The sequence below is a fragment of the Podarcis raffonei genome, chromosome Z (genome assembly GCF_027172205.1).
Source record: "Podarcis raffonei isolate rPodRaf1 chromosome Z, rPodRaf1.pri, whole genome shotgun sequence".
NCBI classification, from domain to species: domain Eukaryota; kingdom Metazoa; phylum Chordata; class Lepidosauria; order Squamata; family Lacertidae; genus Podarcis; species Podarcis raffonei.
Genome location: NC_070621.1, coordinates 14541875 through 14560388, shown reverse-complemented (window position 1 = coordinate 14560388; position 18514 = coordinate 14541875). Strand labels below are relative to the sequence as shown.

The 18514-nt window shown below is 42.3% G+C and overlaps 1 protein-coding gene across 4 annotated transcripts in view; it reads left to right on the top strand.

The window, feature by feature from the left end:
* MED27 (mediator complex subunit 27) overlaps nt 1–18514 on the top strand; it is a 177777-nt gene that overhangs the window by 142483 nt on the left and 16780 nt on the right. The window contains exons 5-7 of one of the 4 annotated variants that reach the window (XM_053374944.1): nt 4025–4132; nt 12938–12978; nt 14909–15092. In XM_053374944.1, coding sequence (XP_053230919.1) covers nt 4025–4132; nt 12938–12978; nt 14909–15077 — 318 coding nt within the window. In that variant the 3' untranslated portion in view covers nt 15078–15092. Of the gene's footprint in view, nt 1–4024; nt 4133–12937; nt 12979–14908; nt 15093–16621; nt 16664–18514 lie in introns of those variants that run through there. The other 3 variants (XM_053374948.1, XM_053374942.1, XM_053374946.1) reach the window with 3 other exon arrangements.

Below are 18514 nucleotides of genomic sequence, written 5' to 3'. Positions count from 1 at the left end.
ATTTGGCTATCATTGCTGGCATAGATGGCTTGAAAAGGAGCAGATCATGGATGCTAAACCAAACCAGTATCATGAACTTTTCTTCCTAACTATAAAACTATTTTGGCACATAAGTGGTGCCAAAATAGTTTTATAGTTAGGAAGAAAAGAAAAGTGGTACTTAATTACCATTAATAAAGAGCTGTTAAGGGGCACCATTTTTATTTTATTTTATTATATACTTGACCAGCCAGATGCATAGAAATGCAGTGCAAACTCCAAAGAATCAAAATCTTTTTTTAGTTCCGCATATTTGATTCTGGTTCTTAAAAATTTGATGCTGGTGCCTTTGAGTTTAAAATATATTTCCTGTCTTCATTTCATTCAACTCTTTGGTATGCCAGCTATTTTGCAATTGTTAACTCATTAAGTTGAATAGAATTACTAATTATTGGAGGAAGAGGCCTTTTTTAAAACCCAAGGTACCTTGGGGGATTTTCACTATTTTTTGTCCGTAAAGATTTAAGGATAATGCAAATTTTATCACATTTTGTCCTTTAAAAAAGCTAGAGGCTTTGCATCCTGATAGTCAGAATCAGCGCTGTAGTGTTTAAAAACAGGCTGGGATTGTAGTAGTATTAGACAGAGGGTTACATGCATGTTTAACCTGCAGCTGTTCCATTTTCAGCTCAAAGAACTGTGGGGCATTTTCCCCCATTCATATTAATTGAATTTTAGAGTGACCTTGTTCACGTATTGATTTGAATTAAAATTTTCTACATCAAGGTCGAGCTGGCACATATCCTACAGGCAAAATATTAAAAAGCCAAGTACTGTGTCTATCAGGATATCGACAGAAGAAGTTGAAATTTAATAGGGAGAAGTTTGCCTCAGAAGGTAAAAAATAATGTTGTCTTTGTAATGCAATTTAAGTAGACAGTCTGTCCACTGAAAGGAGCTGCCTGTTTTCAGAATATCTTCAAATTGAGGCACGCACTTTATGGCTTTTTATGGAGCTTAGCTTGTGTTTCTGGCAATGGGGAGCTTTGGATTAGAGAGCCTATATGCTGCTATCAATTTTAGATGTTGCTGGCTATTAGACACTAGAAAACAACTAGATAGTGAGGAAAGGATATTGCAGAATACAGCTGGATATGTGTTTCTCCTTCTGAGCTTTGAAGAACAGGGTCAGACCAAGTGACACAAAGGGTGGGTTCTTGTGGCCAAGCAGCTGTTTTGCTTCTCTCCCAAAGGTGAGAGAAGGTGTGGAGCAAAGTAAGAGCAGCACCAGCTGCTTTCCAGATGGGTGGGGTATACATCATCATCATCACCACCATCATATTATTCCCACTCCAACCAAAGGGAGGAAAGGTTGCTGACTCAGAGCTGCTCTATTTTCAAAGTTGGGGCACAACAGAACCATGGCCCAAATCCCAAACTGCTTCTCATCCCCAGTTGAAATGGGGCCTCTCACTCACAAAAGAAATAACCTTATGAAGTAAACTTCAAAACGTAATCGTATCCACTTTAATTCAAGTGGTGCCAGAACGCTGTTGCTACAAACCATGCGGGAACATCAAAGGCGGATCTAGGGGAGTGGTACCAGTGTGGTTGCACCGGACACAGAGTTTCTAGGATGCTGCTGCTGCGGGCAACTATGACATCCAATGGAAGGCAAGGTGTGTAGGGGCCCCAGATTTTGATGTCACACAGGGCACTACTGACATTTGAGATGCCGAGGTCCACCCCTGGAAACTGTCTTGGGAGCTGAGGTGAAGCTACTGCCATGGGTGCTTTACTTGCTGAAAGGGGTTCTGATTATCAACAAAGAGGAGGTGCTACCCAGAACTAAAGGCTGCTCCACCATGGAACCACTATAGTATTTTCCATGCTACTGATTTGGGGCTACAGTCCCCATCATTCAGTCCTCAGCTTGCCAGAAGATCTCACACTGTACTCATGAGCCTTGGTTTACATTGCTTGGCACAAAAACCATAAGAACATAAGAGCCTAAATCGCGCAAAAATCGAAATTTTCAAAAAATTCTCCTGCACCCAATTTTGGACCAAAAAATCTTAAAATATTATTTTGGGCTTATCTCATAAGTATCTACACATAAAAAGTTTTTTTTACAGAAAATCTGAGTCATGAGAGCACATGGCACCAGGTGATTTGGCGTGGAGTGACCTTCACGACTTTTTTAAGAGGTGTAGTATCATTGGTGACTTTTGCTCTCAGATGCTCCCCGTTGGATAAAGCACCTCCCACCAACTGCTGAATCATTTGGGAAATGTAGTAAAAAGGTCAAAAGCTAAGTTTAAAAGCTCATTTGGCACACCACCATATTCTGCATTGGGAACAATATTTTTGTGAGCCATTAACACCATTTAAAAACTCTGGTGAACCCTCAATCCTATTTTGGTACCTAGTTGTGACTACAGATCTAACCTGAGTCATTTTTGAAAAGCTAATTGCAGCTGCTCAACATGCTAGCCCTTTCAAGATTTCTGCATGTCGGAGCTTCAGGTTTTCTCCCTTCTGTCACCTGCCTTTTGGAAGTGGCATCTATAATCCCACGGGACTGTTCCTCATTTCCAAAAGTACCTTCATTTGCTGAAACGCTGTGCCTCTGCTTTTCCAGTCAACATAACAGCTGCTGGAATTCCAGTGTCAATACAATATTGGCACAGAACTGGAAGCTTTTAATATTAACAAGCCTGTTGTGAAAACTTTAGAAAATGCACAAATAGTGCTTAAGTGTTCAGCAGAAATGAATGCACATTATATAAAGTTATTTCCTTCCTTATATCTAGTATAGGTCAGGTTGTGCTATCACTTTTATCAAGCAAAATACCCCTGAAAGAGAGTCTGTTGAAGGTTTCAATTAATCTGCTTGTCTTTTATTTTCTCTGCGCAGCTACATCTGTCGCTTCTTATTTTACCCTCCAAAACAGTATAAACTTCAACACATTATATTGTGCTAGAAAATACCACACTATTATCACTGTGTTTATCAAGTGAGGTTTTTTGTATATCTCTTGTTCTTCACCAAACCTTCCACTCAACTTAATCATTTTCCATCTTGCTCATCCCCCTCTCTTGAGCAGGTGGGCCTAGAGGCTTCTGGCTATTTTGGCTTTTCTCTTGGGCTCTGTTTTAGTTTTATTTATTCATTTTGTGAAATGCAGAAATTTCACAGCCTTTACTTGCCAGTGTTTTTCAAAATCAAAAGACATGATTTAGTGCTTTCTTTCCAGATTAGTTGATGTTCTGGTTTTGGTAACCCAAAGCTCAACTTTAACTTTGGCGCTCAGGATGAGGTTGTTTCAGTTCTGACCCAAATATGACATCAGCATATACTTTTGATAAATCCATGCTGAATACTATTTGCTCTATCCAAACCCATAGCTGAAGGTTCAAGAGTGGGGTAGGATTGTATGTGGAAAGTAATTGTGACATAAGTTTTTCCCTCCCCGGCTTGGACGTCATCAGCCTCCCTGTTGGAAAGGAACTGTTGGAAACAGAAAAACTTGCAAGGTGGTGGTTAGGAGCTAAAAAGGTAAAGGTAAAGGACCCCTGACAGTTAAGTCCAGTCGCAAACGACTCTGGGGTTGCGGCGCTCATCTTGCTTTACTATCCGAGGGAGCCGATATTTGTCCGCAGACAATTTTTCCGGGTCTTGTGGCCAGCATGACTAAGCCACTTCTGGCAAAACCAGAGCAGCACACGGAAACACCATTTACCTTTCCGCTGGAGTGGTACCTATTTATCTACTTGCACTTTGACATGCTTTTGAACTGCTAGGTTGGCAGGATCTGGGGATAACCCTAAATATTGGTGGGGTGAAGGGGAGAACTCAACATGGGAAAGCCATTTTGACATGCATAATATATAGTTCAGAACCTAAACACTATCAATAAAGGGTTCTTCTCTGATGCTCATATAGAAAAGCCCCCATTTGCCTTTCAGTCTTTTAAATTATGGAGTATGTGTTTCTTACCATTGTCTTTTTTTGTCATGTTTACGTCCCCTCACCCCCTGACAGGTTACATTAGGAAAAGTGTTAAAAGTCATAGTGGTGATGCGGAGCCTCTTCATTGACCGAACAATTGTCAAGGGGTATCATGAAAATGTATACACAGATGATGGCAAGGTAAGTGTCTCTTCCATATTTCCCTTTACTATGGATGTTTATATGGAACTTGGTGCTCAGACAATTACAGAAGAGCAAGTCTCTACAATTGATGCATCCCTGACCCAAGAATGTTATTTATGTAAAGCATCCCACTTTTAATTTTAGATAGCTTCTCTCCTGATTTACTATGTCCTCAGCCCTTAGACCAGGTGTGAAGATCCTTGCTCCCCACCCCGATGTTACTGGACAGTAAGTACCACAATACTTGGCCATTACCCATGCTTGCTAAAGCTGATGGGAATTATCATTAAGCAGCTTCTGAGTGGCCGAAAGTTCTCCACACTTGCCTTAGGCTCATGTTGCATCATTATTAGTATCTACTATTGCTGGGGCACATCAGTTGCCCAGGCTTTGGATTTCTCTCCCCACCGCCAGGAAATTGTACACCAATTTTCCATTCAATAAGAAAAACCTCTTTCTGATGAGAAATCAGGGACTTGTCCCAAGTTGGTTTAATCTGATGGTAACCATAGCATTCTGAATGGCAGCTATTAAGGAAGTGCAAGCTGCTTCCATGAGTGATCTGCTTTATGGAAAAAAAAGTCACCTGGTTTGAACCCCTAATTTCTCTTGACTGCATGCACTCCATATGGCTTTCTGTGGAGCTTTAGAGGATGTTAATGGGACCTGACAGCCTTCAAGTTGGTTTCTTTCTCTCTTCAGAGTGGAATGGGCTCTTGCTGAGATACCCACCTAGGCTCACCTTTTTGCCAGTAACAAGTACTAAGCACTCCTGTCTCTCACATTCTTCCCCCGCCCCTCTGGATCTCTCTCCTTATTACAAAACCCATTAAAAATACAAGGTTCATTATAACCAGACAAGCACTTGGCACCCATAGGCCATGTTATAATGAGGACAGAATTATTTTTCAAAAAAGCGAATCTCTTGTAACATACAACATTGTGTTACGCACTGACCCCTGAGTTCCTTAGCTGCTTGCTCTCCTTAGGATTTAAAAGGCGGTGGGGGGGGTGGATCTGCTCTGCTGGAAAGAACATATAATTCCATTTTTCAGGTAAAAGATTCTCCCACTAGAGAGAAAATAAAAGGTGTCCAAAGATTGCCTTGGCCTGGCTTTAAACTGGGTTGCCTAGTAACACGCACAGGCTGAGGTAGGGACACTGCACATGTGCAGAAGCTTCTGGGATGTCCTGAAGGGAGGGGGAACTTGAGCCACTCTTCTCCTGGAACTGACTGACAGCATCAGTGCATGTTTCTTCTGGAAGCTTTGTCAGGTGGGAACCTTAAGGGATGCATTTCGCTTCCACACAGAAGAACACACAGTTCTGGTTCTCACCCATCTAAAGAAGGTTCTTCACTTCACTTCACTTCCTTTGTAAGGGAGTATACAAGTGAAGCAGACATTTAAGATACCAGTAAAATAAAATCTAAAAACTGACTGTCCAAAAATCCTCTTTTTCTTTTCAATGTGCAGAAGAGATAATAATCTATCTGGCACCTCAAAGTGGAGCTGGGGTATCTCATAAATTTAATACACTTGGACCCCTTTTTACCAGCAAGTGCTTGAGGTGACTTGCAATCAGTCATATATTTTTTTTAATCTTCACAACATTGTACTTATTGAATTTTTGTGTTTTCAATCTGGAAGCTGCTTTGGGGTGGGGGGCAGGGTATGCGTGAGCATACATGAAAGGCAAGGTAGAAAGTCCTAAAATAAAATAAAGCTTGTGAAGGAGCTTGTAGCAGAGTATTTGAGTAGTGCCATCTGCTATCATTTTTCCATACTGGGATCTTTGGGAGTAAGGGCAGAATACACATTTAATAACTTAATTAGTAAGATTACAAAAGCCTACCTTTCCAGCTGCCAAAGACACACACATACACTAGTCAGAGAGAGAGCCAGTGTGTTGTAGTGGTTAAGAGCAGTGGACTTGTTATCTGGTGAACCAGGTTCGCTTCCCCGCTCCTCCACATGCAGCTGCTGGGTGACCTTCGGCCAGTCACACTTCTCTGAAGTCTCTCAGCCTCACTCACCTCACAGAGTGTTTGTTGTGGGGGAGGAAGGGAAAGGAGAATGTAAGCCGCTTTGAGACTCCTTAGGGTAGTGATAAAGCGGGATATCAAATCCAAACTCTTCTTCAGTCTTCATTTAGATTTGTAAGTGCCTGAAGGCAGAGACCTGTCTTCTTCTTTTACTCCCTAAAATGCCAGATACATGGATGAAGCTATAAATATTATTATCATAGTATAGCAAAGGGGCACAGAATTCAAAAAAGCCCCAATGGAAATCAAATTCATGTGTGCATAAGTTTGGATTGCAGAGTTATCCTGGGTCAGGCTAGAATAGGGAGTCTCAGATCCTTACAGAGCTGGTGACTCATATTCAGTAAAGCATATGACATGGGTGAGGAACCTTCTTCAGCCGAAGGGCCACATTCCTTTCTCATCAACCTTCCAAGAGCCATATGTCAGTGGTGGGCAGAGCCAGAGGTAGAAGTGGGTAGAGCAATGAAAACAAATTCTTACCTTGTGCAGTAGGCTAGATTATACACACACACACACACACACACACACACACACACACACACTTCTGTATCCTCCAGGCATGCAAGAGTCATTATCAGAGTTCAAGGGCACAGTCCAACAAGGCAAAAACACTCAAGGAGGGTACAAAGCAAGGCCTGGGTGGAAGAGGGTGGCTGAGAAGGGACTGTGGCATGTGGTGAGCGAATTCCAAGAGCCAGGGCCGCAACTAGGTTTTCTGTCACCTGGGGGCAAAGACCCAGTTTTGTCACACACACATACCCCACGTGCGTTTGCGTACACAGACACACACATCTCTCAACACATTTGTTCACAAAGGGCATAAAAAGTAACTTTAAAGAGTCTGGAGAAGAGATAGTCTCTCCAAATAGTAAAATTGTCTCTGTGTGTATCTGGCTTTCATTCAACCTTAAGCAGATCTCATCAGAGAGTAATAGATCATTTGACAAATTCTAAGTATTATGACAGATGATAGATAGATAGATAGATAGATAGATAGATAGATGATAGATAGATGATAGTTAATGGAAACTGATAATGATCAGGCACATACCCAGAGAGTAAGCCCTATTGAACTCAGTGGAAGTTACTTCTGAGTAAAAATGCTTAAGATTGCAGTATAAGACTGCAGAATCTTTACACAGTTTCCTGGGAGCAAGCTCCATTGAATTCAGTGGGACATTCTTCTTAGTAGTAAAGGCTTGCAGTTTAAGGCTCTAAAAGCGGGCATGGACAAACGTGGCCCTCCAGCTGTTTTGGGACTACAATTCCCATCATCCCTGACCACTGGTCCTGTTAGCTAGGGATGATGGGAGTTGTAGTCCCAAAACAGCTGGAGGGCCAAGTTTGTCCATACCTGCTCTAAAGAATAAAGTAAAAGGAAAAAATACTCCACAAGTTTTCCTTAAAAATTGCTGGCTGCTGAATCATTGCAGTTAAAGAATTTAGAGTGGATTGGCTACATTTCCCTTCCACATTACAGGAAGGGATAAATACAAAGTGCTTCATATGTCAGCATCACATTTATTTCATTGCAGGTATTTTATTTTCAGTATAAAGGCGACTGATTTTTGTGTGGATGATTGTATGCAGCAGTGCCCTCTTTATGTATACACATGGTGTAAACATGTATGTTGTCCTCTAAATCCAACACACTCACACACACTGAGAGACAGAGACAGAGAAAGAACACCTAAGTATGCAATACGCCAAAGTGCTTATCTTGTGAACTTGACATGTAAATTGTTTAAGCATGACAAAAGCATCTGGCCCCAAAAAGGACAGGAGGTGGCGTTCTGATCTCTTTAACTAACCTCTGAGACATTGAGGGAAGCAAAAGAAGAAAGCAATGAAACTTCCCCTTTTCAACTTTGCTTGGCGAGCAACCTTCTCAAGGATTTCTCTTTCGCACACAGTTCCAAAAACAGACAGGGGGAGAGGGGAAGGAGGATCATTTTCCAGGATTTCCTGCTTCCCCTTGCAAATCAGCATCCCTCTGGTGCTCAGCAGCTTGAGGTCCACAGAAGGATGCTGAAGGACACTTGGCACTTTTAGACTCCGGAGCTGCAAGGAGGGGGAAGCCCTCCCCCATAAGCTGGGAGTCTCAATGGAGCCCCTCTAGAGGTTTCACCCAGGGCTGAGACCCCAGCTAGGCCCACCCCCCCCACCCCCATTACCTGCAAAAGCCAGATATAAGAGCCAGATATTCCTGGGGGGCCTCTTGGCCCCTGGGCCTTGATTTTATGGCTTTGTTTCAGGGCTTTGGGTAGCACTGAGTTGGACTTCTGCTGAAGATCCACACATCATTTTTCAGCTGCAGTGACAGTGAGAAGAGGTTTGGTTGAACCAGTGCAGTATTGCTTTCTTAACTGCACCTTTTTGGGACTGAGTGATTGCCATCATAGCTGGATTTTCTTCTTGAAGAGCTGTTTTGGGGAAACCGCTTAAGTGATGTTGAACAAGCTTGTTCTAGTTTATCCACTATTACTGCCAGTGGTTGAGAGAGATGTCCTAAGAGAAAAGAAAAGTAGATTATAAAAATCAAAACTCTTGTCTTAACCATGAAAGGGGCCTGTTGTTCTTCCTATTCAAAATGCAAATAGCAATGAAGAAAAGATGGACAGGAAATTTTCATGCCAAAGTAGAGAGAGAAAATGCTTAACCTTCTCCTTTGTTACTCCCCTCCCCCCACATAACACCATCACTCAACATAGTGCTTCATAAAGGAAAGAAGAATATCTGTCCCTGCCCTGAAATCTTAATTTCTAAACCAAAAATCTAAATTTCAACAGCGGGAAGGAGAGGGGTTGTTTTTTTAGTAAACTGCATGGATGTTTTCTTCTAGTCAAGTAGTGTATAAATTTTGTTAAATAAAATAAAAAAATAAGAGAGGCAAAAAAAACCCCCATGTTAACAAATGCTGTTGCATGTAGGATGAAGGCTTCATTAAAAGGGGTGTGGGTGGTAAAGTTGGCAACACAGATGCATCCCAAGAAAGTGTTTCCAGGCTTAAGGAGGTGAAGCAAAGCAAGGAGTAAGAGTTTCCTAACAAAGTGATGTTTCCTAACAAATGTTCTTTCAGGCATTTTACTTAGAAGTCCCACTCAAATCAATTGCACTGATACTTCTTAGTTGGCTTGGAAGTAAGTCACTGGGACCACAGTCCTAGAGACAGTTTGCTCAGGCCAGCTGAAATCAGTAGCCTTAAGCATGTTTTTATTGGATGGCATCTTGTGGGTATTCCCCCCTCCCTTCCCCAACATGGTGAAAAGGTGGACCATTTGTAATGCAGAGTGGAAGATATGAGATGAGAACTATTAACACTTTGCTTTGTATTGTGCATTAGGCATTTAACATCCTGTAGTCTAAATTGCTTCTTGCCTTTTGCACTAGGTGGGTGCTTCATCGCAGTCTCACTTGAATTACCCTGTTAAGCAACCTGTGTTGTGGCAGTTACTCTGTGCTGCTGCTGCTGCTCCCCCCCCCTTTTTGGATGCAAACTGGGACCTGTCAGTCTTCACTTTACAACCAGTTCTGGCTCTGATTCTCCTGCAGTTTCTCCTGGTCCATCGCTCCACCACAGACTGATGCATTTTAATTGGCCACATAGCAGCACGAGTGGCTTCATGCCACCCATATTTTCAGGCATACTCTCCCTACTTCTGTCAGTGGCACAGTCCACACATGACAGGCAATTAGCTGGTACCTTTCAGATACTTGACTAACGGACTTCTTGCAGCTCATCCTTTTGGGACAGACTTTGACCCGAGCCATTAATTTGCTCACCCAGCTCTGCTAATCAAAACAAAAACTGCATTAGTATTTCTTTGGCAGTCGTGACTTGCTGCATTTGTACAAGCGCTGGAAGTGGGGAAAGAGCCATGACTTGACAAGTTTGGAATGGGCAGTGCTACCTGGCCAAATAGGTTTTTGCACTAGGTAAGGCTAAAGGAATGTGAGGAGGGGGTGTCTCTGTTGAATTGCCCTGTTAAGCCACCTGGGTTATGGTAATGTTCTGACTTCGTTAATTACCCCATATCAATAAGAAAAGGCAGCTTTTTGCCTCCCAGCATAAGTGAGGAGAAGAAATAGTGGTATCAAAGGAAAGCTTCAAAGACAGCCAGAACCGTCTCTCGAGTAATTTCTGATCCCGGCATTCTTTCCACTTCAAAGCAGGATGTGTGTGTGTTTGGGTAAAGGGGAGGGGGGTTGAATCCGATTTCTCTAATAAGAGTTGGCATCAGCCCTGTTTGATATTAGATGCAGGGAACATTTTGATTTGTTATCGCCTTTGAAATCGTTCAGACGACCTTCAGAAAATGGCCTCTTGTTACTTGTGCTGGGGGTGGGTGGGGAGAGTAGGGCACTGGGAGAAAGAGAGAGAGTGAATTGAGGCCCAATTTAATTCACATGCAGAGGATGCCTTGAAATTGTGCTCTCAGCAGCTTTTTAGTTACAAATGTGTGTCTTGATTGAAAGTGAAAAGTTGAAGAATAATAGACCTGCAACAATGCATTGTTTAGCACACCCACCTCATTCGTCTGGTTTCATGGTGGTGGGTTTACAGGCCTTGCATATGGCTCCATTTTATTTTTAAAACCTTGGTGAGCATTAAAAAGAATGCAAGAATTGAATTACGTACATTAGGGCTCTTCAGCTCCTGTGCTAAGGAATTACTGTTCAGAACTGATTTCAGTTGTTGTGACTGGCATTGTGCTTTTTCTGTGTGGTTCATCTTTTCTTTGTTTTGTTTTTAACAAAAGAATGAAAATAAATACATGGTGCTCATGTTGGCAAGTGCCACCATGACATGAAAGGAAAGGGTGTTGGTTTTGAAACAGCCAGTCTTGCTCATTGGATCAGATAACTTTGATCCAGCTGCATGGTTTGATTTTCACTGGCTCTGCAGTTGCTTCTGCACTGATCCAGGTAATGTTGTTAGGTTTTTTTCCACCTATGTGTGGATCATAGGCTGACAATGCTAGCCCCATGGCTACCTGTCTGTTTCTGGACATAATTCAAAGTGCTGGTTATGACTTTAAAGGCCCTATACAACTTAGGCCTAAGTTATCTGCTGGACCATATTCTCCTGAATCTGCCTGCACTCTGAAATCTTTGGGAAAGGCTCGGTCCTTTCAGATATGTTTGGTGGGGGCCCTCTCACCTTGGTGGCTGCTCCCAGAATTTGGAACTCCCTCCTTAGAGAAACTAGACTGGCTCCATCCTTTTGTCAGCAAGTAAAGACCATTTTATTCTAACAGGCTTTTGGGGTGTGACTTTTTTTGTTTTGTTTTTTTAAGAAAATGGCTTTTAAATAGTGTTGTGAGGGCTTTCTAATAGTGTTGTGATATTTTTACTGTTCATATTTTAATAAATTTGTTTTAACTATTCTAGTTTAATTACCGTATTTTTCGCTCTATAAGATGCACCAGACCATGACGCACCTAGTTTTTGGAGGAGGAAAACAAGAAAAAAATATTCTGAATCTCAGAAGCCAGAACAAGAAGAGGAATTGCTGCGCAGCGAAAGCAGCGATCTCTCTTGCTGTTTTGGCTTCTGGGATAGCTGCGCAGCCTGCATTCACTCCATAAGACCCACACACATTCCCCCTTACTTTTTAGGAGGAGAAAAAGTGAGTCTTATAGAGCAAAAAATACAGTACTTTTCAACTATTATCTTTTTAATTTAGTTTTTATTAAAGATTTTATTGGATTACAAAAGTGCATGCATTGTCTCTATTTTCAGGTCGTAGAGTCTTTTCTACAGATGAGTTACATTCAGTGTGAGGCGTTAATGTTGTATACAGTATAAGGTTGGGAGAGAAGATAGGTGGGAGAAGAGATGTTGTTAGTCTTCTGTACTATATCTGTGTAGTTTTAATTTGTGTAAGCCACATAGAGTACTAGTCTGGAGAAAAGAAAGATAAATAAACATCGTCATCATCACATATGTGGAAGGTACAGCTGCTACTCAGAGCATAGCGTAAAAGCAACCCCATCATTCCAGTTAACATGGAGCCAGAGTGAGCCTTGAAACTAGAGGTTGCCAACCTATTTAGGCCCATGGTCACATTTCTCTTCTCTCTCCCCATGGAATAGCCGCTCCTAAAGAAGGTGAATGTCCACTTTTGCAAGGGATCTGGGTAAAAGTTGGATCAAGTAGAATTAATCTGAGCCTTGAAAAACTCACAGAGCTGAAAGTGGAACTGAGAAAGTGCATGAATCCTCCTTTGGCAGAACCCTCTAGTTCCCATGGTTCAACCATGGCTTGATCTTAAATACCAGTTCTTCCATGTTTACCTCTCCCTCCACTTCCCTACCTTCTGTTGTCTCTCCTGTGCCAGATTTATGGATTTCAAGCTCCTCTGGGCAAGGGCTTGCCCTCCTGTACTCTCTAAAGCACCTGCATATTGATGGTGTCATATGAATAAATAATGATGATATTTACAAGAATGTTAAATGAGGTGGGGTGTGTTCCAGATAGGAGAGGAAAAACAGAGCCTAGTGCAAGATATTTGGAATTGAAAAGGAGTGAGCCATAAATTTGTGATTGTTGGGGTGGGCTGCTAGAATACTGCAAGGAGTTTGTCTTGATCTACCCCCAGCTTTACCAAAAGCATAGCAACCATCTACATAAAATTGAACTCACTTACTTAGTGGCACATTTCACTAATCCATGCTCTCCACAATCCTTTAAACCCCAAAATCCAGTTGCAAGACTTTACTGTGTTTTAATATTGAAATGTATTGCTTTTTCAGCCCGCTGCTCTTGAAAAATGTAAAAGGCATCTGAATCTCAGGTGTGTGCATAACATTACCCTGTGACCTTAACTTCTGCTTAACAAAGGTCTCTCCTTCCCAGGAATCTAAATACAATATTCAAGGGGGGGCATTTTATTTGGTCCCTGTAGGCCAGTTTTCTGGCTTAATTCAGCTAAATGTTTTCTGTGTCACTTGTCACTGAATTGCTTATGTTGTGGACACAAGACTGCATCAAGGCTTTATGAGAGATGCCCTTGTTACAGACACAGTTCTGACACTGTTAAATATTCACATGGATCAGCACAACCTGTTCCAAATGAATTGAAGCGATTGTGCTGTCTAGGTGGAGGGTGAAGTAGCCCAGGAGGACTTGTTTGTATGAGTTTATATTGTGGCAGTACAGCAATAGGTAATTGCATGAAAGCTTCTATAGATGCTCATGCAAAAGTTCATTTCTAAGTCGGTCTACTCAGAATAAGTCCTGTTGAATTCAATAGAGCTTACTCCTAATTATGTGAGGTTAGGATAGCAGCCTAAATTATTACAGAAGAAACAGCAGAAGATAAACAAGGCTTTTGGTTTGTCTTCATAAGTGCGACCATTTGGGCAAGATTGGCACTCAATCAGGTATGTGAGGACAGCATTGCATTTAAGCTCTAGCCTAGTAGCAAACGGGAAAGTCACCCAGGGATGTGAATTGAAACATCAGCAATATACAGATGGCACTGCTGTATCTCCTTTTTCCACCTCTTCATCCCAGGGAGGCTGTTGAACTCCTGAACTGGTGCCTGGAAGCTGTTTGGGCTGAATGAGGGAGAACAAGCAGAGACTTTAGTCCAGACAAAATAGAGGCATTATAAGTAGGGAAACATACTACTCTGGATAGAGGTTTTTGACTGGTCTTAGATTGAGGTTGCACTCTCCCCTGAAGGACCAACCAAATTTGCCCAGATGATGGCAGCCAAGAATCCTTTATAGGAGCTAGGGAAGGTATGCCAGTTGACTGTTATCCATGCACTAGTGGGATCATGACTATTGTAATGAACTGAGGCTGCCCAGACAACATGAGGTTGACTTTGAAGACGGTTTGGAAATTTCAGCTGGTGCAAAATTGTGGCCACCTAGGTACTGTTCGGTGCCAGGCAGTCAGTTCATATTACGTCTATATTGTACTAATTATCCTGTTTGCCAGTGTATTTCCAGTCCCCATTTTAAAGTGCTGGCACTCAGAGTTACAGCTCACAGGGCAGTTGATACATGTTCAGGAGGTTGTTCCACAATAGGCATATCTCTAGCATGCAGGCAGCATTTGTGAGGGAATGGTTTGGGTGTCTATGCAGGCTTGACATGCACATACCCACTCTCCCACTCAGGGCTGGCCCAAGACCTTTTAGCACCTGAGGCAAGCCATAAAATGGTGTCCCCCAGACCAGGGAAGAAGGGAAGAGTGAAGATATACATCAGGAACAAGGGTGAGGGTCAAAGCAACCTTACCTGATGGTAGAACTGGTAATCAAAGGCAGGTGCAGGTCCAGGAGACCCCAGAGGGCAGCTTCTGTGATTTCCTCCATAGGAGGAAGACCAGCAGTCCCTCCTATTTGCCAAGAGGCCATTGTGGAGGCAGCAGATTGGGCCTCCAAGGAACCCTGGTACTGCAGCACCAACAGAGGGCAATGCATTCCTCAGAGGTTGGATTTGCCGCTTCTGTGGATTCTGCTGATAGAGGCAGTTGCCTCACCTTGCTTTGTGAGTGGGCCAGCCCTGCTCCTACCTCCTGTGAGGCTGGATGCCTGAATAGGCCTTTCATTTCATGTGCACTGGACCCCTTATCTAGTGGAAAGGTTTAGGATTCCAGTTTAAATTTGCTTGTCAGGAATAATTCCAATAGGAATCAGTCTAATAAAAAAGGTGGAATGAATCTGTGTTTCTTAATATTTCATGTATGTTAATCTTGCTTGCATCCGCCAGGACCTTGACTCTACTGTTACAGGAGATGAATTTCAAGAGATGTCCAGAATACTGTTATGTTGGAAGAGTTTCAGTTAGAAAGTCTCAAGGATGCAAACAAGGTGCTTGGATTGGTCAGGGTGACAGTTTGTGTTCTGGACCCATGGCCCTCTTGGCTGAGAAAAACTAACAGGGAAGGGACAGCTGGACGAGGGAAGTATTAATGCTTCCTTGTGAGAGGGAGAGGGCCATGTCTGCTTGATGAAGGCAGTAGCAACACCACTCATTAAGAAACTCTCCCTGGATTCAGAAAATCTAAGTAATTACCAACCAGTTGCCAATTTCCCCTTCTTGGGCAAGGTTCTTGAGCGAGTGGTCACGGGTCAGATCCATTGTTTTTCTAGATCCTTATCAGTCAAGATTTAGGCCCAGTTTTTGCACAGAAACCACTTTGGTCACCCTGCATGATGATCTCTGTCAAGAGGCAGGCAAGGGAAATGTGTCCCTGCTAATTCTCCCCAACCTCTCAGTGTATTTTGATACCATCAACCATGGTATCCTTCTGAAGCGACTGTCCAAGTTGGGGGTGGGTGGCACCACTTTGTGATGGTTTCAGTCCTACTTGGATGGTCCAGAGGGTGATTCTTGGTGAGTGCTCTTCATTTCCATTTGGGGTTCCTCAGGGTTTGATTTTATTGTTGAACATGTATCTACATGAAACCTCTGAGTGAGGTCAACTGGAGTTTTGGAGTATGTTATCAGCATTATGCTGATGACACACAGCTCTATTCCTCCTTTGCATCTGCAGGTGTGGCAGTGGGTGTGTAATGAACTGGACAAGAGCCAGTAAAGTGAAGCTTATCAGGATAAGGCTCAGGCACTCTTAGTGGGTGATTCTCTGGATTGGATAGATTGAAGGTTGCCCATTCTTGATGGGCTTGCACTCACTCTGAAGGAATGGGTACACAGTTTGGAAGTACTCCTGGATCCATTGCTGTCACTTGAGGCTCAGGTGGCCTTGGTGGGGCAGAGTGCCTTCCATCAGCTTTGGCTGATGGCCCAGCTGTACACCTGTCAAGACAGGGCTAACCTAATTTCTGTCACGTGCTTTGGCAACATCTAGGTTAGATTTCTGCAATGTGTTATACATAGGGCTGCCTCTGAAGAAGGCTGCTGCAAAATTTGGTGGTCAGGTTGTTCACCAGAGCAATACAGTTTGAGCATATGATACCAATCCTAGCCCAACTGCACTGCGTGCAAGTTAGTTTCTGGGCCCAATTCAGAGTACTGGTTTTGACCTATAAAGCCTTAACCGGCTCAGGATTGCAATATCTCAAGGACCACCTCTCCCTATATGTGCCGTCCCAGACCCTGCATTCATCATCTGATGCTCTTGCTTGTCTGCCTCCACAATGAGAGGTCTGGAGGGCATCAAAACGAGGATGGGCCTTTTCTGTGGTGGCTTCCCACTTGTGGAAGGTTCTCCCCAGAGAGGCTCGCCTGACGCCGTCATTGCATATCTTTAGGCACCAGACAAAAACATTCCTCTTCTTCCAGGCCTAATTAAACAACCTATGGCCTTTTAAACTAGGGGGAGGGAGTATTATTTTTGTATGTTACTGTGTTACATATTTTTGTGTTTTTATATTGTAAACTCCCCTGTAATCCTCAGATGAAGATACACATTTGATGATGATGATGATGATGATATGGGACTTTTTTCTTTTTCTGCAGCTTGACATATGGTCCAAGTCCAACTATCAAGTGTTTCAAAAGGCAAGTTTCTTTGTTTCTAAATGGTGTCTGCTTTATGTTATGTTATTTTATTTCATATTTGAATATGACCTTATATATACACCGTTTTCAAAATGTGCACATACTGAAGTAATGCTGAAGTAAGTGAATGCTTGTTTAGTTAAATGTTCTGGCAACTGTTCTGGATTCCACCTTCCTCAACACACTTGGAGCTTCCCAGATGTGCTAGAATGCAAGGTGATCGTTTTAAGAACAAGTTGAAGTAATTCTCTGCGCATGCAGAGAGCTCGCTATTTGGTTTAAAAGAAAACACTCAATTTCATTCTGTCTTCTATAGTGCGTCTGTGAAGTATTAGGATGTTAAAGTCTATAGATCCAGAATATGTAGGAAAATAGGGATTGTCAAAAGCACCATTTATTAAGGAAGGGTATGATAAAATATAGGAACTTGTCTCAATGGGTAATGAACACATTTAAAGTAGATTAAAAAAATAATGGATTTACAGTATTTTTAAATATTACATTTATGTCAAGATTAATTTTTGTTAATCTCCTAGCAGGTAGCCTTTTGGAATGTAGTCTCAGTTGTTGGCTGTATTATCATTTTTGCCTTGAACTTCGTTTGTAAACATAGACACATAGAATTGTAGAGTTGGAAGGCATCCCAAGGGTCATGCAGGAATGTACTATGGAACAACCAGGATTGGTTGGATGGTTCAGTTTTCATGTGAATTTTCATTTTAAGCTTCTGTAAATTTGGGGCATGAATTCTTGTTGCTGTTCTCATACTTCATATGTAAGTTGAGCTATTGATACACACTCTCCAATACACACACACACACATACACACACACACACACACACACACACACACACACATACATTACAAGACATTTGGTCCATTATAAGAGCTATTGAAACTGTAGTAATTGTATTGTAAATAGCCACTTGCTTGGCAGGGTCACAGTTGGTGACTAAAGATTACCATGTGTGTACAACATGTTAGGCCTCAGCAGGTGTTGCCAAGAAACAGGTTGTCAGCCCAAGGCAGGGCAGAGATCTCATCAGCACTGGGACAACAGTAAAGAAGACAAAGCTCAGGGCAAAGCAAAATACCTGGACTCCTGACAAGTTGCTTAGGCCTAGAAGCTGGTTTTGAGCCTGGGGCTTTATAGTTCCTTTTTTATCCTGTTTGACCTGTGCAGCTAATAATTTTCACTCTGTCTGGTTCTACATTCCATTGAGCTTTGTTTGACAGGCTTCCCTGGCAAGTCAGAGTGCTGGTGATGAAGGTCCTGGTTTCAGGTGTAGGCAGGCACACACATGCATCTACATGTATATGTTTAAACTTACTATTTTTCTTTGAAAATAAGAAAGATTATTATTTTAAGTGTCTGTCTTAAATGTGATTTGACACACCAGGGAGAGAAATGCTTAAATCATTCTCCTATAAACCTATAAAATGTTGGTTTCTATGCCTATTTCAAGTTCTAAGGGTTGATGAATGACCTAAGAATTACAAGACTTTTGGTGCATTAAAACAGCTATCGATGATGTGGTGTAAGTGACCACTTGCCTAATGGTGTCTGTGGTGTTGAGTAAAAATCACCTCCACAAGGAGACCAGGTCAAAGATGGCAGACACTAGCAGATTTTCCTCAACTGTTTTAATCCCCATCCCAAGGGGATGACTTGATATTCCAAGATTAAGCTAAACCTGTTCTCATTTTATGGGATCCAAGCCTTAAGTTGAAGGAACTTTAAAAGTCCAATATACTTTGCTTAGTTTCCTGTCATATTTCTCCTCCCCCCCCCCCCCGCCTCTGGTATACAGTGGCTTACAAACTGTTCTGAGGAACCTTGTGATATGTAA